This window comes from Onychostoma macrolepis, chromosome 25, assembly GCF_012432095.1.
Source record: "Onychostoma macrolepis isolate SWU-2019 chromosome 25, ASM1243209v1, whole genome shotgun sequence".
In the NCBI taxonomy this organism is placed as follows: domain Eukaryota; kingdom Metazoa; phylum Chordata; class Actinopteri; order Cypriniformes; family Cyprinidae; genus Onychostoma; species Onychostoma macrolepis.
In genome coordinates this window covers 2,657,441-2,682,495 of record NC_081179.1, presented here as the reverse complement: position 1 = coordinate 2,682,495, position 25,055 = coordinate 2,657,441, and the positions used below count along the sequence as shown (strand labels likewise).

General features: G+C 36.0%; 1 protein-coding gene across 1 annotated transcript; it reads right to left on the bottom strand.

The window, feature by feature from the left end:
- Window positions 1–24,013, bottom strand: ppm1h (protein phosphatase, Mg2+/Mn2+ dependent, 1H). The gene is made up of 10 exons (XM_058767791.1): window positions 23,605–24,013; window positions 20,715–20,877; window positions 16,486–16,848; window positions 15,999–16,111; window positions 14,535–14,619; window positions 14,264–14,382; window positions 11,925–11,988; window positions 9,358–9,465; window positions 2,815–2,966; window positions 1–1,433 (listed from the first exon to the last, which is right to left on the bottom strand). Exons 1-10 carry the CDS (start codon window positions 23,832–23,834, stop codon window positions 1,274–1,276), a joined length of 1,557 nt encoding a protein of 518 aa, XP_058623774.1. The 5' UTR covers window positions 23,835–24,013; the 3' UTR covers window positions 1–1,273.
- Between the last annotated feature and the right edge of the window lie 1,042 nt (window positions 24,014–25,055).

The following is a 25,055-nucleotide window of genomic DNA, read 5'->3' as shown; positions in this document are numbered from 1 at the left end:
GTGAATCATGTCTTTATTCTTTCAACAACTGTCTGGATTTTTTGTTTTTACATAGAGAGTATTATTTGGGAAAACATTAAATTATTCCTGTTACTTTAGAACGATTCTAGTGAAATATCTTCAATGAGTTTTTATTCAAATCTGTGGGCCAGCATTAATGGAGCCACATAAGCAGTTTATGAATCATTTTTGCAGCGCATGTGTGTGCACTTCCCAGAAAGCTCCTTTAGTAAGCATGTGATACCCTTGCAGCGCCGTCCACCCACACACACGACTGCGCTAAAGTGTGTTAGAGAGCAGTCCGCATACACACACACAGCTGAATCTCTGGCCAAATTAGTCTTGTTTTGGTCACACTCAGGTTGTGCTGACCAGATGGCCACTCTCTTGGGGAGTGTGTATGTCAGTGTTTGCACATTGTGTGTGTGTGTGTGTGTGTACGAAAGCCTTTCCAAAATGCTCACAGCGGGTTTGTGCTGTAGAAGAGGAAGGTGCCACTGTGAACATGATGTATCGTAAGTCAGACCTCACCAAACCTCCACACAGGAGCCCTAGAGAACAGATTGCAGGTAGGTGCGCACGATGGTGCGCATAGAAATAAAAGGGAATGGTCGCTGTACATCAGACTTCTTCGTCGGACACATGATTTATTGTTCCTTAAAAATGTATCATCCTAAAAATCTTACCATGACGAATGGAAGATCAGTTCTGCATTATTTAGCTTAGTACCTATTGCAAATTTACAGAGCACAGGAGAAACAAAAACAATACACATTTTTTTTCATTTACAGTAACTTGGAGTCACTGAAAACAGGATGTACAAAGAACAGCCATAATTGCTTAGATTTTTTCAAGGAACGCAAAAAACAAATCCGCAAACTAAACATTCAGAGGATGAATTAATATCCTGAAAGGAAAAACAAAACACGGTTGGTTCCGCCTAGCTGCCAGATGAGTGCGGATAAACAAACTGCGGAGGGTGCGCATCTGTCCATGGAGAACTTCAAAGAACCGGACCCGCCTTTAGTCATTGTGCAAAGTTATAACTTATATACTGATCCCACCAACCCACGCGGAGGTAGGGAACGTTGACGTGGGTCTTCAAAGTCAGCAGTCGTCGACTTTTAAGTCTTAAAAGCAAGTGTTCATATTGTAAATGAGTTCAAACGCACAACGGGTTCCATAAACTCCAGCAGGACGCGGTCTGAGCATCTGAATGTTGGGTTAGAGACGGATTCGGTCCGATTCGGTTGGCGCCCTGCCTTCTGATTGGTCAGCTAGGCTGAGGCTGTTGGCTATTGCCGTGCATTAGAGGAATTATAAAGACCGAAATGTCGTCTCCAGATCCAAGCCGGTCTCCGGCGATTCTCCAGCCTCGGTCCCTCAGGACACCTCGGGCCTTCATCACCAGGTCTTGAGCTGCCATTGTGTACCTGAAAAAAAACGGAGATGCTATTGAGTGGTTAATTTTACCGTTCAAAGTTTACTAATAACAGGTTTATCCCTCCAAGAGAAACCTGAGGTTAAAGGAACAGCTCACCCAAACTTGAAAATCTAATTTACTCAGCTTCAGGTCATTCCAAACCCATATGTCTTTCTGTTTTGCAAAATTTGCAGTCTTCTTTCAGAAGCAGAGGTGTAAAGTCCAGGGGTCAGAAAGTAAAAGTCCTGCCATATATTTATTCCACTCATGAACTCAGCCAGCTGATTTCACCAATTATACCTCCTGGCTGAAAAACTGTGCTAATTAGCAAATCCAGATGATTGGAGCAAAATACTGAGGAGGACTTTTACTTTCTAAACCTGGGGCCTCATTTATAAAGCGTGCGTACGCTCAGATTTGATCGTAGAGTGTGCGTACGCTTAAATACACGCCAACGCTCATATTTGTAAAAACTGACGTGACGCTAAGCACTTTTCCACGTCAAAGACAGAGTCTGAGCAGACGTACGCACAGAGTACTGCAGGTTTTTGAAAATGTAAGCTGTTCTTGCAGCTTGCTGTTCTAAATTAAAGAATTTGGTTGATGACTGCGATCTTTTACATGTTAATGACATTAATTAGGAGTCGTTTACAAGCAGAGAGCTGAAACCATTAATTTGCACGCAAGTTCATAGATATCACATCTGAAAGAGTCACGTATGTGCGTTTTCTGTACATGCGTTCATTCTATGAATCATACACACACATATTTGAGAGATGATCGTAAGATCAATTTTTGGATGGTTTCTGCGCTACTTTTTATAAATGAGGCCCCTGGACTTTACACCTCTGGTCAGAAGAAAGAAGCCATACAGGTTTGGAATGATAAGGGTGAATAAATAATGGAATTTTTCGATGAAGAGGAAAACATATCTTGAAGTGTCTTTTATGTGCTTTGATCTGCAGTAATTGTTCTTGGCTCGAACCTACAACCTTTCAGTTGCCTGCCCAGATCTTCAAAACTAAAGGTTCTTAATTGGAACTGAAGGTTCCATAAAGCACCTTTAACATTCTTGGAATCATTCCATTACACAAAACGTTGTTTATAGTAGACATTTTTTTAGATTAGGCTATTGAAATGTTCTTCAAATTAAGAAACTAATGGTTCTTTTAAGAACTGATAAATTAAAGGTTCTTTGAGGAACCAAACATGTTTCTTCTATGGCATCGCTTAGAAAACCACCTTTTGGAACCTTTGTTTCCAACTTCACCATCTCATATTAAAATCAAAATCACATTTTCTTTTACGTTGCTCAAAATAACTCATCATGGTGTTGTCTTCAAGGTTGCATGAGTAGATGGTTGATGCTCAACCAACACTGAGGAACCTGCCTGTGTTGGTCATCAGGGTCACAGTTTCCAAGGAAACCAGATACCGCCTCTGCCACTTCCTGATTGGACAGCACATCCCAGAGTCCATCTGTAGCCAGGATCATGACGTCATCAGCGCTGTGCTCATACTGAGAGAGGTTATAGATCTTCACCTGTAGAAATGACAACATATTTCAATTATGTTATATTACACAAACATGGATGTGCACATTCATAGAATTTTGTTTTGACCAGTGTTGGGGAGTTACTAGTTACATGGAACGGAATTGCGTAATTTAATTGAAAAATAAATGTAACTGTAATCTGTTACAGTTACTAAGAAAAAAATGTGAAATTAAAGGGGTCATAAAAAGAACATTATTTTGTGTATTTGGTGTAATGCAATGTATTTACGCGGTTCGAGGTTAAAAAAAACACATTATTTTCCACATACTGTACATTATTGCTCCTCTATGCTCCGCCTTTCTGAAACGCAAAGCTCATCGTTCTGAGAAGCGAGGCGTGCTCTGATTGGCCAGCTATCCAGTGCGTTGTGATTGGCTGAATACCTCAAGCATGTGACGCAAATGTGACACCCCTTACCATTTGTTAAAAATTCAGAAAAGTAATCAAAAGGTAATCAAATGTAATCTGTTACAAAGTAACTGAAATGGTTAAACTACTATTACATTTTAAATAGGGTAACTTGTAATCTGTAACCTGTTACATTTCCAAAGTAACCTTCCCAACACTGGTTTTGACGCACCAATAATTACATCTAATAATTCTGAATTGTTATGTAGTTTGTCAGCTGTAAACACCCCACAAATTTTATACATCTATGTATGAATTGTTTCATGTGATTAGTATCATTAATTTAATTATTTTTGGGATGCACTGATATTAAAATTCTGTAAAACTAAGTGATTAATGGACATTTTTATTCATGAAAAATATTAATGTCTTGTATTTATTAAAAATATATAATAAATTAAGAAACAAATATCTCAATATTATGAAAAAAATGTCAGAAAAAAATGGATATTCATTTGAGGATTGTATATTAGTATTTAAGAAATTACAGTTTTATAGTGAGTATTACATTTTTAAAAATGTATTAATTAATTCATTCATTCATTAATTCATTCATTCCAAGTCATCATTATTTTCATTGCAAGAATGAGGTAAAAAAAACAAAAATAAAAAAAAAACACTGTAATCAAACAAATAAATTATTAAACTAAATTATTTAAAAAACAAATTATTAAACATATTTAAAATATTTATTAGGTAGCATTAAATGATGGCACAGGTAATCTAAATGTAAAAAAAAAAAAAACCTATGCACAATTATATTTTCAATATAAATCAATGCTGATTCATTTAAAAACAATGCATAATATTGGGTGATAATGAATACGGTTCTATATATATATACTGTCCTTAAATTATTTATTAAATATTTATGTCTTATTGTATTGCTTCTGCTGCCGCTGTCGTGCCTAAAATCACTGTAACGCATGGCCTCTTGTTGATTATTGCTTTAGTAATACATTCGATCTGTCCAGACAGACTCAAACCTTCAGTGTCTATAGTAGGTGTTTTTCTTTAAAGCTAAATTTCACCCTTAAAATAGAGCGGCCAAACACGCTCACAATCCCATAAGCCTGTTAGTTCTTGTCTGCAGTACATTATCTCAGGCAGACAGAGTCTTGCTCACGCATCGTGTCTCAGTGAGCGTGACAGCGGAAAGAACGCGGGCCGATTTCATCAGAGTCGCACTCTCACTGGATCCACGTGGAGCAACACCCATCCAGCAACTTCACCACATGATTAGTATTGATGTTTAAAGCGGAAATAAGCAGTAAATAAAGCCATGCGAGGCGTATCTGTGAAAAAAGAAAATATTCACAGATGTTTTCCCAAACAATTCTGTACTAACATGAGAATGGGAAAAAAAAAATTATTTAAACAATTATTTAAATTAGAATATGAATCATAATGTATCCTACATAATTGTTTCCATACACAAATTACAAATTAATACATTTATTCAACATTTAAATCATAAGAATTTCTGTTTAATTATAATACATATTTAAGTATATATATTTATATTATATGTATTAGAATAATTACATAATACATAGATAAAATAATATATTTCTTTGTAAGAATACTTTTATTCAAAATTTACATTAAATTTAAGCAATTATTTAAATTATAATATTACTCATACAGCCTATTTAATTATTTTATTTTGCAATAATAATAATAATTTTTTATTATATATAAATTGTATTTAAATTAATTTAAATAATAATTTAAATTACAATATTAATCAATGTATCCAATATAATTATTTCATTATGCCTAAATTATTATTATTATTATTTAATATTATTATTTAATATAATATACATATATATATATATATATATATATACAGTCATGGCCAAAAATATCGGCACCCGTGGTAAATTTGATCAAAGGTGGCTGCGAAAATTATTCTGCATTGTTAATCCTTTTGATCTTTTATTTTAAAAAATTCACAAAAATCTAGCCTTTCATTGGATAATACGAATTTAAAATGGGGGGAAATATCATTATGAAATAAATGTTTTTTCTCAAATACACGTTGGACACAATTATTGGCACCCCTAGAAATTCTTATGAGTAAAATATCTCTGAAGTATATTCCCATTCATATTCACAATTTTGAGCACTCCAGGGTGATTATGAACATGAAATTATCCAGCCATGGCTTCCTGTTTCACAGAAATATAAATAGGAGGGAAAACAAAGCCCAAATTCCCTTAATCATCCATCACAATGAGAAAAACCAAAGAATATATGTCTGATGTGCAGCAAAAGATAATTGAGCTTCACAAATTAGTGAAGTGGCTTTAAGAAAAGAGCTAGAGCAGTGAAAATTCCCATTTCCAGCATCAGGGCAATAATTAAGAATTTACAATCAACATAAAATGTTAGGAAACTGCCTGGAAGAGGATGTGTGTCTATATCGTCCTAATGCACGGTGAGAAGGAGAGTTTGAGTGGCTAAAGACTCTCCAAGGACCACAGCTGGAGAATTGCAGAAAATAGTTGAGTCTCAGGGTCAGAAAACCTTAAAAAAATATTGTCAAACAGCACCTACATCACCACATGTTGTTTGGGAGGGTTTCAAGAAAAATTCTCCTCGCTCATCCAAAAACAAACTCCAGCATATTCAGTTATCAGACACGACTGGAGCTTCAAATGGGACTGGCTTCTATGGTCAAATGAAACTAAAAAATGAGCTTTTTAGCAGCAAACACTCAAGATGGGTTTGGTGAACACAGGGATAAAAAGTACCCCATGTGTACAATGACATATACTGCTGTATTTTTGATGTTGTGTGCCTATATTTCTGCTGGAGGTCCTGGATATCTTGTTTAGACACATGGCATCATGGATTCTATCAAATACCAACAGATAAAAAATCAATAAGTGACTGACTCTGTTAGAAATCTTATAATGGGCCATGTTTGGATCTTCCACATATAACACACTCACAGTATTCGATAGAAAGATAGATAGACAGATAGAAATCATATCTGACGCAAGTGTCTGGTTGTCCTCAGTGACCCATCCTCGACCTTTGACCTAGTATTTGCGCAACAGACAGGAAATGAGGAGTGACTCGACCCAGCCAGAGTCCACGCCGCATGCATAGCGGACATACTTCTACTCGTTGCACAAGCACATAACGGGGGAAAAGTGCATGGAGGAGGAGGACGAATAAGAAAAACAGATCAAAGAGAAGCAGACAGAGAAAAAAACTCAGCTGAGGTGCAGACGGCGGGATGAACCACGGATGAACTTTACACAGCGTGTGAATTAAAGATCAAGAGAGCTTCAGAAGATTGGAGAGGGGAGAGACTCGTGTCACTGGAGGGATCTGAGCTGCTTTAAGACCACAACTTTATTCTGACGGGATCAAACTGTCTTAGAGGCAGAGAGACGGTAAAAATCACGGTAAACACAAGCACTGGAGCAAAGTCTGTGGCTTTTAGACTTGATTCTATTCGATTTAGTGCTGTTCTGCAGGACATTATATAAATATATCTGCGGTTATATAACATATATGGTTTCTTCAATAAGCAGAACAGACCTGATTTCTGACCCAGAAACCCTTTCAAAAGTACCGCAGTGGTACCATGCTTCAGTAATGGCGTCAGATGGGAATACCGTAGTAATTTATTATACAGCAGAATGATACAAAATTTATTTACCACGGTATTTTCAGTGTACTTCAACGTCTGAAAAAAAGGTATAACCACACCTTTTCCAAACAAGCATAGTAATACTATAGTATATGTGCCAAAAAAATAAAAATACACACATGATACCATGATACCATACAAAACACAACAATAGTATGGTAATTTGTCCAAATATATAGTATTGCTAGTAAATGGCCACACAACATGGTAATACCATGGTACCATATCCAGAAAACACAATAATACAATGGTATTGTGTTTAAAAAAAAGCATTACACACCAATGCCATGGTAAATGTCCACACACAAGTGTTAATATTTTATTTTACTATCATCGATATACTACTGTATTTGTTAATATTTTAATTAGATTTTATTTTATATTTTGCTTTCAATTTCATTTTAGTTAAAGCTTTAATAATTTTGTGTTTTTGTCATTTTTATTAGTTTTTATGTTTTGGTACATGTCTAAATTGTTTTATTAAGTTTTAGTTTTAATTTGGTTATTGTAAAAAGAACAGCACTTTTAGAGTTCATCCCACTCATTGATGTGAGCATAAGTATTGGGACAGTTGAACATAAGGCAGATATAAAAGATTAAAAGCTATTATTTAGTCGCAGATCCCACAGCAGTGAGTCTGTGACCCATAGACATCACCAGACTCCTGGTCTTATCTTTTGAAATGCTTTTCCCAGCCTTTAATGCAGCCAATTCCAATTGTTGCTTGTTTTGGGGGCGTTTCTGCCTTTACTCTCCTCTTCAGCTGCTGAAATTCATGTTCAGTCGGATTTAAATCTGGAGATTGACTTGGGCAATCTAAGCCCTTATAAACTCCTTGACTGAACTGGCAGGGTGTTTTGGGTCATTGTCCTGATGCAATATGAAGAATTTCCCAATGAATCTGTTGGCATTTTCTTGAATATTGGTAGGCAAGATGGTTTTGTACCCTTCCAAATTCATTCTGCTACTGTCACAAACATTAAGTCATCAGTAAAGTTGAGAGGGCCTGTTCCAGAGACAGCCATGCATGCCCATGCCATGACACCACCTCCACCATGCTTTACAGATGAGGCTGTATGCTTGGGATCATTGCAGTTCTCTTTTTTTCTCCACATTTTTGCTTTCCCATCACTTAGATAAAGGTTCATCTTTGTCTCATCGGTCCATAAACACAGTTCCAAAACTCTTCTGGCTCACCTTTGTGCTTTTTTGCAAACTCAAATCTTGCCTTTCTATTTTTGGAGCTGGTCAGAGGTTTGTATCTTGCTGTGTAGCCTCTGTTATTCTATGTCAAAGTCTCCTGAGGACAGTAGATTGTCAGAGCATCACCCCAGCTTTCTGGAAGTTGTTGGTGATTTTACAGACACGTCTTTTAGGATTCATTTTCACAGCTTTTATGATTTGTCTGTCATCAACTACTGTTGTTTTCTCAGCCGATCAGGTCGTTGTTGGTTGCTGGTGGTTTCCAAACTCTTGATTTCTCCATGCCCTTTGTTTTTGCTATAGCTCTAATTGACTTCCTCTTTTCTTTTAGCATCCAAATTGCATGCTTTTCTTTCAAAGTCAGCTCCGTCATCTTCATCCTGGTGTGTATGTGTGATGATCGAATGCAGAAATAATGGATATAACTGATACGACACATTCCCTGCTTTTAATATCTGAAGAATTAATGCAACAGGACACAGCTGATCACTAGAAAGACCTGTTCAACTGTTCCAATACTTATGCTCACATCAGATAGAGGGATGAAACTAAAAGTGCTGAACTTCTTAGCTGGAAAAACATCTATGTGTTGAATCACCCAATAATAAAATGTGACATTCTCTAGTTTTGTCTCATATTCATCTTTTAATCATATTTGAAATTGTCTTGAATCCACAGCCAACAGAGCAATTTTGTCTTCACGGTTCCAATACTTTGAGGACACTGTACATATATGTATACACACACACACACACACACACACACACACACATACATATAGAAATACCATGGTTAAAAAAAAACCCTGATACTTTATGACAAACATGACATTTCCTGCATGTGCATGTTCTAAAAACCACGGTAACACCATGGTGCCGTGTCCTAAAAGCTTGGTAAAACCATGATCAATGACCAAACAACATGGTAATATCAAGGTAAATGTTCACATACCATGCTATACTGTTCAAAACACAACAACAAACATAAAATGACCATGATACATGTCCAAAAACATGGTAATATCATGGTACTTTTCAGTTAGCGAACTAATGAATAATGCAGTCATCTGATTATGTGTGTGTTAATGAATTACAAACCTCTGGAGAACAGGAGAGGAACGGCTTGATAGCGATGTCTGAGTCGTGAACCTTCAGGTCGTGATTGCCGAGTCCACGAGTGATGCCGATGGTGGCCAAAACACGTGCCTGAGCCACAAAACACAACATGAGACGTGAATATTCAATTGACCCTCTGCAAAGACCCGCCCCTTTAGTTACTGTTGCTACATCCGACAAGCCAAGGACAGGGCAGATTACTTTAGGTATGAAACGAAGTCTCAGCTTTCAAATTTGGTCATTTTGTAAGAAATAAAAACAATAAATACTATTTTGTGACTCTTTAATGGATCGCTGTAGAGCCTCAGTTCAAGCGGCATGTGAACCGATCGTCACTTCCTCATTACTAGTTACAGCATGAAATAAACATGAATGAACATCAGAAGGTATCTTGTTTCAACTGCAGAAAGATGTTAATACACTGTTTTTCAAGTTCAAGTGACGATAATCTACTCTCCCGTCTGGTTTGTTCATCAGACAAAATGGTGAAATTATGATTGGTCAGATCGCCTGTCAATCAAACTCCCGGCAAATGGTGAATTGGTTCCAAAATGGGGTTTTCACATTGATTCCACAAAGAACCTTTCAGTGTGAAGAACATTTTAAAAGGTTCCGTAGATGTTAAAGGTTCTTCATGGAACCAGAGATGCCAATAAAGAACCTTTATTGTACTCTTGGTTCATAAATAATAACATTTATTTAGGCTAAAAGTCCTTGGAGCCATGTAAAACAAACCTCCCAACAAATTTCCTCTAGTACAGAAGGAATTCAGCGAGCAGTTGGCTTTGGTTGAAAACGGCCCCTGCTGGTTAATAATACACATGCCCTCAACCAGCTGCTTTCTCAGACTCCCTCGTGCCGCCGCCGAGTTGTATTTGATATCTGCTCCCGTCAAAGCCTCCTGCCTCCCACAGACGGCGGAGAGGACTGAACGTTATCAAGTTAAGAGATGAGGAGGGATTCAGAACAGATGCCTTGTGAAGCTGAGACCTCCTTGAGGATGACTAGAGGCCGATCTCCTCCTGGTTTCACCCGTCACAACAGACTGATCTCAGCTCAGCACCACAGACCGAACACATTAACACCCCGACAAACGCGGCAGGATGGCACACACACTCAAATTTAATACTAGTGCTAGAGGCTGAAAGGAATAGTTCACCCAATTATTATTAAAAAAAATTAAAAAAAAAAGTCCTCACCCTCAGTGCATCAAAGATGTAGATGATTTTGTTTCTTCATCAGATTTGGAGAAATGTAGCATTACATCACTAGCTCACCAATGGATGTGAATGGGTGCCGTCAGAATGAGAGTCCAAACAGCTGATAAAAACATCACAATAATCCACACCACTCCAGTCCATCAGTTAACATCTGGAGAAGTGAAAAGCTGTGTGTTTGTAAGAAACTAATCCATCATTAAAACGTTTTTAACTTCAAACCATTACTTCTGGCCAAAATACAAGTCCATAATCCATAATAACACATCCTCCACTGAAAAAGTCCATCTCCTGTTGTCTCTCGCATCAAAATCCACCCACATATTTGTTTAGAACTGTTTTGGCTTGTAAACGGTGCTTGATCTGTTCAGATTTCAGACCAGACCACTTTTTCACTGGAGGAAGTGTTATTATAGATTATGGACTCGTATTTTGGCCAGAAGCAATGGTTTGAAGTTAAAAACGTTTTGATGATGGATTAGTTTCTTACGAACACACAGCTTATCACTTCTCACGACATTAATTGTTGGCTTGCAGTGGTGTGGATTACTTGTGGATTATTGTGATGTTTTTATCAGCTGTTTGGACTCTCATTCTGACGGCACCCATTCACTGCAGAGCATTCATTTCTGAGTGAGCTACAGAATGCTACATTTCTCCAAATCTGTTCTGATGAAGAAACAAACTCTTCTATATCTTCAATGGCCCGAGGGTGAGGACATTTTCAGCACATTTCAGAAAATGTCATTTTACGTGAACTACACCTTTAAATACTACTAAGTGATGTAGCAAACACCACTAATTAATTACCCATATTTCTGCGGTGAGAAATAATACATCTTTCTGCAATCTCTCGACCTCACCGACATGTGAAATCTCACAGCGCAATCGCTTTTTTTCCCTAGCCTTGACGTTCTTCTGTCTCTAAAGTTCTCTGATGGTTCATTATCCAAATTTAGCAGAGATGAACCCAAAAAGTTTTTACCGTTCTTAAAAAGAGACAGAACTACAAAATAAATCAATAAATCAAACATAAACTAAAATAAAGTCTCTAAGCTTCTCCAGACGTCTGGCCTTGATAATATCAGCCAGAAAGCAAGTTGTTACATTCTGATGGAAGTTTCTTTACAGTAAAGAGCAGTTATGAATTATGTACAATAAGTCTTAGAGCATTTATAGATATGGTAAACAGAGACGAGATACAGGACACATAACTTGTTTAAAGACTTAATTAACTGTGAGATGACCCTCCTGTGACCGCGTCGACAGTCACGATCGAGTGAGCTGTGATTTCTGTCGGCTGTGAAGCAGGAATACATTCAGTGATCTTACCTTTTTTCCCTCTCCGAATATGAGTGGAAACTTCAGATCTTCCTCCTGGACTGTTTTGTAGGCCCTGCGCAAAACACCACAACAAACATCAAACAGCAGCTGGAGCTGAAGCTGAAGCGAAGAGACACTCAGACGCAAGAAGAGCACTGAGACTTTACAGAGAAAGCAAAGTGAACATTGATTTGAAAATGTAAAATGGTTATGAAATGATCTATGACAGTGTTGAACGGTCACGTGCATTACTGCTCAAAAGCTCAGCAAGTTGATTTTTGTAAGAACATTTACATTTTTATTCAACAAAGATGCATTAAATTGATCAAAAGTTGCAAAAAAATTATATTTCAAATAAACGCTGTTCTTTTGAACTTTCTATTCTTCAAAGCATCCTGAAAAATCGAATTCATCCCGGTTTCCACAGAAATATGAAGCAGCACAACCGTTTTCAACATTGAAAATAATAATCATGTTTCTTGAGCAGAAGGATCATGTGACACTGAAGACTGGAGTGATGATGCTGAAAATTAAGCTTTGTATCACAGGAATAAATTACACTTTAAAATATATTAAAACAGAAAACAGTTATGTTTAATTGTAAAATTATTTTACAATTTTACTGTATTTTTGATCAAATAAATGCAGCCTTGAGTCAAAGAGACTTTACGTTAAAATAGAACATTAAAATCTTACCAAACCCCAAACTTTAGCATATATTGCCAAAAATGAATATTCATTTCAAATTACTTCAGAGAAACACAAAATAAGAGATTTAAATAATGTATGGTCGCTCTTTTCCATTCTAATAAATATGGACCGAAGCTTTTGAGTTTCAAAAGTGTTCATAAGGGATGAAGCAATGAGTGAAGTCAGATCTTTTCAACGAATCAATTGATCCAGCTCACAAAACCTGGAAATTTGAGTCTGTTTCTCATTCACATCTATTGTACAGATACAGAAGATTGAAATATGGTGCAAGCATCATATGGATAACGGTTCAGATGCTTTTGCATCCATCCAGCTTTAAAGATTGGCTCTCCATTGACTGGATACTTTGAATATGTGCTTCATACTTTCCCCCCCCCATGCATTTACAGAGTAATTTGGGTTTGGAACGACACTGAGATGATTTATAGGTGAACTATTCCTTTAATCAATTCAGACATTCAAGCAACTAAACTTGTATGATAAAATACTGTATATGATTCCTGGATGCAGCGGCACTCCCACACGATTCTGACAGTGCAGGTCGTGAGCTCAATTACATCCCTGAGGACTCACACACACACTTCTGAGCAGGATCACACACATTCACTCACTAATGGAAGTTCAATCGTGTCTCCTGAGGGAGCAGCTATGAACACTTGATTCAGACTGGATCCGTCTCACAGACCAATCAGATCCTAGTGTCGAACTCTGACACACAAAAATCCATACTCATGGATGGACCGAAAATCAGATTAAACCTGCACACATTGTGAAATGTAGAATTTTTTTTCATTGTTATCTGTAAAAATATAAAAACTAGAATTATTAGATTTTATTGATGTATTTTTATTTTATTTAATAGAGAAAATGATAATATTACTATTATTTTAATATATAAATATAATCGTTAATTGTGACAAGTAGAGTTAATTTAGCTTGTGTGTCGTTTTCACAATAACACAATAAAATTGTGTTAATAAATCACATTTATTTGATTTTACTGATGAATAATAGTAAACAATATTTATTTGGAATAATGATTATATTTATGTAATAATTAACAAATATGATTTGTTTGTGACCAACCAGAATTCATTTTGTTTCCGTGTCTTTTTCACAATAGTTTTATTAATTAATAATATTATGAACTATTATTTTCAGCAATAATTGTTATTTTTAATATAATAAATAGTACATATTAACAAAATCATTATAGATAATTACTACATTTATTATATTAAATGTTTATTATAATAATAATAGATATAAATAGTTTGCATTTATTTGATTAATATTTTATAGCTCAATAATATTAAGTACAATTTTATATAATTAACAATTGCTAGATTAAAATCTATTAATTATAGATAATATTATTTTATTTTCTTTTAAGCAATAATTATTATATATATGAATATAATAATTATAATGATTATTATATTAATACAGTAATTATAGATATTAATTGTTGCATTTGATTAGATTAATAATGACTTCATTACTTGGGTTATTGTGATATCATGATAAAGGCACATAAAAACAAAATGAACTCTGATTGGTCAGGTGCTTTCTTCCTAAGCGGACGGTTCTTGAGCAGAATAATCAGATCCAGTACAACAACAGCATGCAGAACTCACCATCCGTTCATGGAAAAGTCTCGGTACAGCATTCTCTTCCCGACCTCTTTCTTTGTGACCCTTCTGGGAAACTCCAAGTGTGTGAAGTCGTTTCCCAGCAGCGACGGCTGCAGGTGGGCCTGAGAGAGAAAAACGGCGTGAATCCAAAAAACGTGCTCCATAATCAGGGATTCTGTCCTTTAAAGAATGCAAACAAACATCCAAGAGAGGGAAAAGCATTTCCCAAGGCCAGCAGCTGAACACGGCAGACGTGAATCCAGGTTTCTCTCACCAGGAACTGAAGTCTCTGGCGCTCTGAGTCAGGAGTGAAGGAGCTGGACATGGGAAGGATCTCTCCTCCACGGATGATCAGAGCCCTCGAACACACAACACAGCGCACATTATACAGCGCTCACTGGAGAAGAGCTTGCAGAATCATCAAGAATTCAACACAAGAGAATAGAACAGAACGTAAAATAGAATAATAAAATGAATATATTTGCAAGAAACTAGAAAGAAAAACAAAGCAGATACCGTCAATGCTACTAAAAACAAAAGCCACGTTTATTTTTCATTACGTTAAAAACATTTAAAAGTTTGGTGTCTGTAAGATTCTTTAATGTTTTTGAAAGAAGTCTCTTTTGCTCACCAAGGCTGCATTTATTTGTCATAAATAACATATATAATTACATAATAATGTAATTTATTTCTGTGATCAAAGCTGAATTTCCAGCATCATTACTCCAGTCTTCAGTGTCACATGATCTTCAGAAATCATTCTAATATGTGACGCTGGAGCACAAAACCAGTCTTAAGTCGCTGGGGTATATTTGTAGCAATAGCCAAAAATACATTGTATGGGTCAAAATTATAGATTTTTCTTTTATGCCAAAAATCATCAGGATATTGAGTAAAGATCATGTTCCATTAAGATATTTTGTAAATTTACTACTGTAAATATATCAAAACTTCGTTTTTGATTAGTAATATGCATTGCTAAGAATTCATTTGGACAACTTTAAAGACGATTTTCTCAATATTTAGATTTTTGCACCCTCAGATTCCAGATTTTCAAATAGCTGTATCTCGGCCAAATATTGTCCGATCATAACAAACCATACATCAATGGAAAGATTATTTATTCAGCTTTCAGATGATGTATCAATCTCAATTTCGAAAAATTGACACTTAAGACTGGTTTTGTGGTCCAGGGTCACATATGCTGATTTGCAGCTCAAGAAACATTTCTGATTATCATCAATGTTGAAAACAGTTGTGCTGCTTCATATTTCTGTGGAAACCGTGATTGTTTGCAGGATTACTTGCTGAATAGAAAGTTAAAACTTAAGACATTTTAAGATTAAGTAAAGAAAATGTAAGGAATAATCTTAATGGAACACAATACGGTCTCAAAATGTAAATGTATTGTATTAGCGACACTTCAAAGTCTGACAAAACAATTTCCAACAGATCTCCATGACCTTTTCTTTCATTTCACAAAAAAGGCTTGAATATTTGAATGCTCCAAACCACTAGAATATGGAAATAACTTTTGTTCCTTCTGATGCAAAAATATGCTCTTCCTCAAATAAAGGCCTAAAAAGGTCATGCAGTTAATTGTTGCATACACTGCAAAAAAAAAAAAAAAAAAAAACCTAGACATTTTTCATCTCTTTAATCTAGACATAAGCTCTCTTAAATTAGAATAAAATAAACATGCAAAATGGTGATTTGGTTTAGTAATATTCAGTCTCACCTGCTGTCACCAGCGTTGGCCACGTACAGTTTTCCCAGTAAATACACCACCACTAGAGCGGTACATCCTCCAGAAATAGAGTAAACCATCCTCTCTCGAGCGATATGAGCGTCCTGAGATCACACAAACACACGGAAAACTCAATCAAGGTCACACAAGACTGGATTCAATCGACATTTAAGTAAAAAACACACACATATAGGATCGCTGCTTTGCATCTGTAAGTACACTAGACTCTTTTATGCTCACCAAGGCTGCATTTATTTGATTAAAAATACAGTAAAATCTTTAAAATTGTGATGTATTATTATAATTTGAAATAAGTGTTTTCTATTTGATTATATTTTAAAATGTAATTTATTACTCTGATGCAAAGCTGAAATTTAAAATCAACACAGTCATTTACAATAATGCATCATTCCTATAAGCGCCGCCTGCCATCTAGTGGCCATGTGAGTTTACTACAGTAACTGATCCAAAGACTCACCATCTCCTTGAAGGCGTTCTCTATGGCTCCCACCACCAGACTCTCCTGTTTGATCTTCTTCTCCATGAAGAACCGCGGGGCCATGGTATTAGGGGACCCCGGGGCCCCGGCGGCCCCTCTGAGCGAAGCCGCCCGGGACAGGCCCCGCTGGGAGCATCCGGCGGACGGGTGGAGGTGGTGGACAGGGTTCTCCTCGCCCAGACAGGTGGGCGGCTGGAGGGTCGGGTTCTGCAGTATCTCCAGCACCTCCTGCAGCTGCTCCTCGATATGGAGGTGGAGGAACTTGGCTGCGAAAACCGCGGCTCCGGAGCCGCCGTGACCGTCAAACAGAGCCCAGTGGTGGAAGTTCAGTTCCTTCACCTCCTGCACAAACAGAATTACACACACTGTAAAAAGTGATAAGTTGATTTAACTTAAAAAAATTGAGGAAACATGTAGCCTTGAAATTTTTAAGTAAATGATAATTTAAAAAATAAGTTAAGTGAATTATCAAGTTCACTTAACTTTTTAATTATTATTTACTTAAAAAAATTGAGGAAACCCGTAGCCTTGAAATTTTTAAGTTAAGTCAACTTATCACTTTTTACCACGCAAATATCAGCATGCACAGAAAAATGTGACCCTGGAGCACAAAAGCAGTCATAAGCAGCACAGGTATATTTGTAGCAATAGCCAACAATACATCGTATGGGTCAAAATGATCGATTTTTCTTTTATGCCAAAAATCATTAGGATATTAAGTAAAGATCATGTTCCATGAAGATATTTTGTAAATTTCTTACCGTAAATATATCAAAACTTAATTTTTGGTTAGTAATATGCATTGCTAAGAACTTCATTTGGACAACTTTTCTCAATATTTAGATTTTTTTGCTCCCTCAGATTCCAGATTTTCAAATAGTTGTATCTCGGCCAAATATTGTCCGATCCTAACAAACCATACATCAATGGAAAGATTATTTATTCAGAAAAATTGACCCTTATGACTGGTTTTGTGGTCCTGGGTCACAAATTTCTTTAAAAAAAAAAAGGAAATTCTCTCATGAAAAAAAGTGGGGTAGGTGATTTGGTTCAAAAACATTTTTTGTTATGCTGTTTGAAATTCTCTTCACATCCTAGTCTCAGCCTCAGACATCACGCCCACTGACCGCCGGCTGAACGTCTGGTGCATGCGGCACACTAGTGATGGGAGAAACTAACCTTTTTGAAGCTTCGAATCAATTGAACCAATTGCTTCGCAAAATGATTCACTGTTTCGAAGCACCACACGCTGCTGACGCCTGCTGGTCAAAAGTGTGTAAATACAAAAAAAAAAAAACTCAGGCTAAAACATGCATAAAACAGCTTTTAAAAACCCATTGCAAATGTTTTATTGAAAGTATAATACATTAAATTGCAATAAAATACCGCTATTTAATGTTAATTTGCAGGGCTTGTTTTGTTTGTTTTATGGAGAGCTTGTGTATTGAGGCCAGTAAGAGACTATTAACTACTACTCATCCTTTTAATTACACAAATGACTCGTTAAAAATGGCACGGTCATGTGTTTTGGAGGAGGCGTGGCTTTGGAGAGTGATTTACAGCGAGGGTGGGATCTTATGCTTTCAAAGCTACCTTGCTATTGCTAACCTCTCCAAAATCGCCAATGCTACCTCTAGTTTATTTATTTATTTTTTAAAGGTTTATTTATGGGATTTATGCCTTTATTCGGACAGGACAATATTGAGCTGACAGGAAAGAATTGGGTGGAGAGAGAGGAGAACAGGATCAACCACAAGAGGATTCGAACTCAGGTTGACTTCTGTACCTTTAAAGATAATATATTACAATTGCATTTCATAAATAAAAATAAAAATTAAATACAAAAATCCCCCAAAAAAAATATTGTAACAATACTATTCTACTGTAAAATAATTTGAGTAATAAAACTTATTTTGCTACAAAACTACAATACTACTATTTACGTCTTAATTTCTTTATTTTTCAAATAACAGGTTGCCAGCAAAAAATATATTCGCTGCCAGTTTCAGATTTAAGCGCAAACTGCATCATGAACTGCACGCGTGTAAATTAAAAGCTTTTAAATGCCTGCAGCCTGCATGATTTGACAATTGCACCAAGCCATATCACAATATCAATTTTATTAAAACTCAAGTGAAATAAAAAAAAAAATATATATATAACTAAAACACTGTTCACTTTATGGTTACTGAAAAAGGTTTAAGTTAGTTCTTACAAAATGTAAACCTTAGTATAAACACCATTTTTTTTCAATTCATGCTTAAGAGTCATAAGTTTTATTTCAGCTTTTTACTTTTTTTTTTTAAATGCAGATGCACTCATCCTAAAAATCATCCCACTCATTCTAGAATGATTAATTATTTCCAAATATAGCTATTTAAACCATCCGGTGAAAATTCCTGTATATTGTCATATTATAAATATGTAGTTGCAGAAAAACTAAATATTGCAGTTTCAGTTTTTTACAATATTGTGCACCTCTATTTTGGCACCACATGAGGTGGAGAAATGATGACAGAATTTTCATTTTAGGGTGAACTGTTCCTTTAAAATCAACATGATTGAGTCATAACGGACATGTGTGAAATAACATCGCAGTTTTTCTCAGTCGCTTTGCACTTCTTGAATCATTTAATATTTGCAAAGAAGTATGTGCATTTCTCAAAACTATTTGTACAAATAGCACCACACAATGGATTACTTGCAAAAGCCTGTAAATTATTCGAAATCTTTAGTATTCATGTAATATGAAGTATTTATGTAATTGAACATATCAGTGCCATCAGAATGAAAAGTCCTTGTGCCATTGTTCACAAACAAGATAGTCAAAAAGCTTAGTCATGTTGTCAATATAACACTGCGCTCTGTTAGTGTTACCTGATGTAAACTATGGCAACAGTTTGGATGACAGTTTCTGTACTGAAATGCAGAAGGCTGCGCTTCTCATGTATGCCATATATCCTTTCAAAAGTACAAATTTACACATTACTGTATGTGGGATATTGATAGAAAGAGGCCGGATAGGATTCACAGTTACACTTGAGCTATTTCAGAGAACTGGTTTATCATTGGTTGATCGACATTCTCTTCATTAGTGAAAGTCAAGATTCACTTGCACAATTCATGGCAAATTTACAAAAAGTCTAATAGAAATGTGTAGAAAATAAAAAACTAGATCAACCATTTTGCATTTAGTGTCTTATACGATGAACTAATGACTAGATGTTTTGAGGGGTAAGACTATTGCACAGAGAACTATATAATACATCTTGAGCAACATGATATTAGCAACTGATGACGTAGGAAACCGCAGACAAATGTACATAATCAATCGCATGAATGTACCAAAGCAATCGAAAGATGTTTAAAATAATGAGAAACTGCTTTTATGATGCATGTGCACAAGTGACTAAATGATGCAGAGTAGGGCTGCACGATAAGTCGCAAGGATATCGCAATCAACGTGACTAATAAAAACAGGACAATATTTGGCTGAGATACAACTATTTGAAAATCTGGAATCTGAGGGTGCAAAAAAATGAAGTTCTTAGCAATGCATGTTACTAATCAAAAATTAAGTTTTGATATATTTACGGAAAGAAATGTACAGAATATCTTCATGGAACATGATCTTTACTTAATATCCTAATGATTTTTGGTATAAAAGAAAAATCTGTAATTTTGACCCATACAATGTATTGTTGGCTACAAATATACCTGTGCTGCTTATGACTGCTTTTGTGCTGCAGGGCCACATATATGGTTCATCAGAGTTCTTCCTCCTATAATTTTCCTTATAATAAAGTATATAATAATGCAATGCCTTTATCGCTGCTATGTAAAATATGTGGTATTTTCACGTGCTTTCAGACGGAGCAGCATTTACTACACGGAGCCGTAGTTCAGCTACGCAAACAACTTTATTATCGCAGCGCTATTTCATAATATCTTCTGCGATTATGAACGTGGTTTTGCATAGCTTGTCAGAGAACTACAGCTCTGTATAGTAAATGCTGCTCCGTCTGATTTACTACTGATTACAGAACCGGCTTCACTGATGAGATGCACATGACTATCGCATGCGATTTATCATGCAGCCCTAAATTGTGGAGGTTGAAGACGTAGTTTTGAGAATTTCATTTCTGATCTGAGAAATGCATCAAAGCGACTGAGAATAGCTGTAAAGGAGTGCTGGCAGAAGGCCTCACTGTGCTGTCGATGGACTCCAGGACGTCTGCGCTGGGCAGCGAGGAGCGTCTCCTGGTGGGAGTGTAGCTGGGGCTGGACGGGTCTGCGGGTCGTTTCCTGAGCTCTACCACCTCACAGCACGCCTGGTCCTCATTTAGGGTGCTTTTACCAGCATTGATCACCCTGTAGAGACAGTTTCATCATGAACACAGTTTCTATATGTCTGCAGGAAGTCAACTTTAACCCATAGAGACTCAAGGGCTGTTCACGCTTATGAAGACTAGGCACAACCTACAACCTCTTGCTCTTCGTCAAACAAGTCTTTTCGAGCTCCTAAACGCTTCTCGATAATGCACAACTGCCATCATCTCCTCAGATGAGTCACAGCGTGCGTCTAAAGAGCACAAGACAGCATGACGCGCGCTCACGAGCCTCTGATAATTGCCCCCATCACAACAGGGTTTCCACGGAAACCCATTCCTGCATACTGATTTGTTAATGAGGATTTAACGGGGTTCATACGGTCCAAGGCTTTGTCCTGAAAGGAGACACGTGTCACTCTGCAGAGACACTCGTGCTGCTGGAAATGCTCCTTTTTATGTAGAAAATACACCTGGAATCAAAGAACAAAATTCCTCACAATCAGTCAGATTTCAGGGGCAGGTTCAGGGTTAGAAACACTCACATCAAACACAACAATCCTCTGATTTCTCAGACTTGTGTTAAATGCTCGGCATACCATAGAGAGATAGAAAGAACGATAGATAGAACAACAGATAGATAGGACAATAGATAGATAGATAGATAGATAGATAGATAGATAGATTAATAGAACGATAGAACAATAGATAGAAAGATAGAATGATAGACAGAAGGATTGACAGATAGAATGATTGATAGCACAATAGAATGACTGAAAGCATGATAGGATGATAAATAGACAGAACAAAAGATAGATAGATAGATAGATAGATAGATAGATAGATAGATAGATAGATAGATAGATAGAATAATAGAACGATAGAACAATAGATAGAAAGACAGAATGATAGACAGAAGGATTGACAGATAGAGTGATTGATAATGATTGATAGAACAAAAGAATGATTGAAAGAATGATAGGATGATAAATAGACAGAACAAAAGATAGATAGATGGATGGATGGATGGATGGACGGATGGATGGACAGACAGATAGATAGATAGATAGGACTGACAAATAGAATGATTGATAGAATGATATAATGATAGAACAATAGACTGAACGATAGAACGACGGATAGATAGATAGATAGATAGATAGATAGATAGATAGATAGATAGATAGATAGATAGATAGATAGATAGATAGATAGATAGATAGATAGGATTGACAAATAGAATGATTGATAGAATGATAGAACGATATAATGATAGATAGATAGATAGATAGATAGATAGATAGATAGATAGATAGATAGATAGATAGATAGATAGATAGATAGATAGGATTGACAAATAGAATGATTGATAGATAGATAGATAGATAGATGAATAGATAGATAGATAGATAGATAGATAGATAGATAGATAGATAGATAGATAGATAGATAGATAGAATGATTGATAGAATGATAGAACGATATAATGATAGAATAGATAGATAGATAGATAGATAGATAGATAGATAGGATTGACAAAAAGAATGATTGATAGAATGATAGAAGAATAGACAGAATGACAGATAAACAGACAGACAGACAGATAGATAGACAGATAGATAGACAGATAGATAGATAGATAGATAGAGCGATAGATAGATAGAACGATAGATAGATAGAACGATAGATAGAGCGATAGATAGATAGAGCGATAGATAGAACGATAGATGGATAGATAGATGGATAGATAGATAGAACGATAGATAGATAGAACGATAGATGGATAGACAGGCTCTGGTGTTTCTCTCTGGTTTTGTTTGAGGTCATTTGTTCTGGTTAATGCTCTACTGCTTGAGTTAAACATCAACATCAGATCAGTGAACAGGAACACATTCAGAGCCGGTCCTGTGCTCTGATGATCATGTGACCGGGCATCTGAGAGCTGCTTCCCTGACGATCTCACTTCTCTACACCAGCGTCAGGACGGGAAGTGAGTGAATCACACTTGAACATCCTCATATCAGAATTACATTCAGATGTTTGAGATTGAACTGTATAGAGACTGCACTGGACAGAATTATATTCAAAAGGACATTTCCGTAGTGTTGTTACGGTTAACAAAAACTAAAACAATTAAACTAGTCTATTAAAAATAATTTTTCGTAAAGCTGAAATAAAATATAAACAGATGAAATACTTAAAAAAAAACTTGATCTTTTAATTAAATTAAAATTAATTTCAATTAAGACTAAAATTACTGAAATAAAAGTAAAGCTAAATGAACAAAATGACAAAAGCACATAACATTACTAAAACTTGTAAACTCAAAAACATGAAAGCTAATACAAAATATTAATAAACACTACAATAGAATATAAACAATGTGGCTTATTATTCTCTAGATATGCCATTCTGAGTATGAGAATGAATAAAAACAGTATCCATAAATCACGGCTCACACACAAGACTTGAACTGTGATGCCAATCACATCATAAATGCATAAAACTCAATCTGGACTGTCTGAAATCTGATTTCATAAACATTATCCAACGCAGAGCCTGCTGTAGCTTCACATGAATTAGGTTATGATATAATGCGCAAAACGCGCGCATGCGCCCTGCTAAAGCTGCATGGAAATGAAAGTATGGATGCGTGTCATGGATCTTTCATTTTCTGTTCCTCATGTGATTATTATCACGAAGAACGCAAACATTCCGCAGCATCCGCGAGCTCAAATCAGCGCGCGTTGTCTCGCGCGTCGCTACTCACTCCGCGTAGCCGGTGGCCCAGGGCAGCTTCATCTCCTTGAGGATGAGGATGGGTCTGGAGATGTGATCCGCAGAGCACTCCACCTCGTCTGGAGACAGCGCGAGGAAATCCGGTCTGCTGTACGGGAACCGGGGCGGCGGATTCGGATGGATCTCCTGCGCGCTGGAACCCGAGGCCATGATGCCGCCGATGATGCTGGAGACCGCGGACCGCACGCGTGTTATCATCATGATGGTGGTGATGGTGGTGGTGGTGGTGGTGATGATGATGGTGGAGGAAGCGCACTGAACGCCGGTGCTCAAACGCGACGCAGCTGGAGCACACCTTCAGTGCGGCGGAACTGAACGGCATCACGTGACAGCGGGTCATCGGGTCACTTTGGTGACTTTGACCCTCATACTGCTCACATTTATTTTACTTCCTTATTGTATGTGTAAAAAAAACGTTTACTGTTCATAAGTACCAAGATAATGCCATCACTGTGCCATGGTAAATACCAGTGGCAGAAATTATTATTTTTTTGTATGATTTATTTATTACATTTTCACAACAGCAAAAAAAAAAAAAAAAAAAAAAAAATTATATATATATATATAGGAAAAACAGGCAAAAGGGAAAGATAAAATCAGAAAATAATAATAATAATAATAATAATAATAAAATCACATACATACCCTCACCCAAACCACAGATTATTACAATACAAACATAAACTGAAACAAAGTAGACATTAATTAGTTCAGTAAATTGAGGGGGGTAGAAATGAAATGAATTGAATCAAGTACAGTATTAATCCCAAATAAATAAATAGTAACGTAATTTTACAGTATCCTTGTTGCACAAATTATTATAGCTAGTAAAAATGGTAAATTATGCATAATTATATTAAGCTAACCCTAAACCAAACCCTAATTTTAGCCCTATTAATAAATACATGCACTTGAGTGTATAAATGCTAAATTAAAATAAAGTGTACCCAATAAAATAAAAATAAAAATAGGAATAAAAACATATTTTTAATAAAATCAGTTCAGTAATAACAAAGTAAGCCACATCACTAGAGTATATTTTAAGTGCTATATAATAATGACACCTTAACATAAAGCACAACCAGTACAATAAAATAAAATTTCAATGTTTTTAATAAAATAAGTTCATATAAGTTCAATAATCACCAAAATAAAACACGTTACTACATAGACTCAAATTTAAAGAAACATTTTAAGTTTTATATAATAAGGACACCTTAAAATAAAGCTTAGTACAATAAAATAATCTTTATTTTTTTCAATAAAATCGGTTCATATCAGTTCATCAATCACCAATACAAACCGCATTACTAAGTAGAGTATAATTTAAATAAACGCGTTACTTTTTAATATTTAGTAACAATTCAGTATTTAAAATCGCATAAATATGATTGGAAAGTGCAGTCTGTGTTAGCGTATACA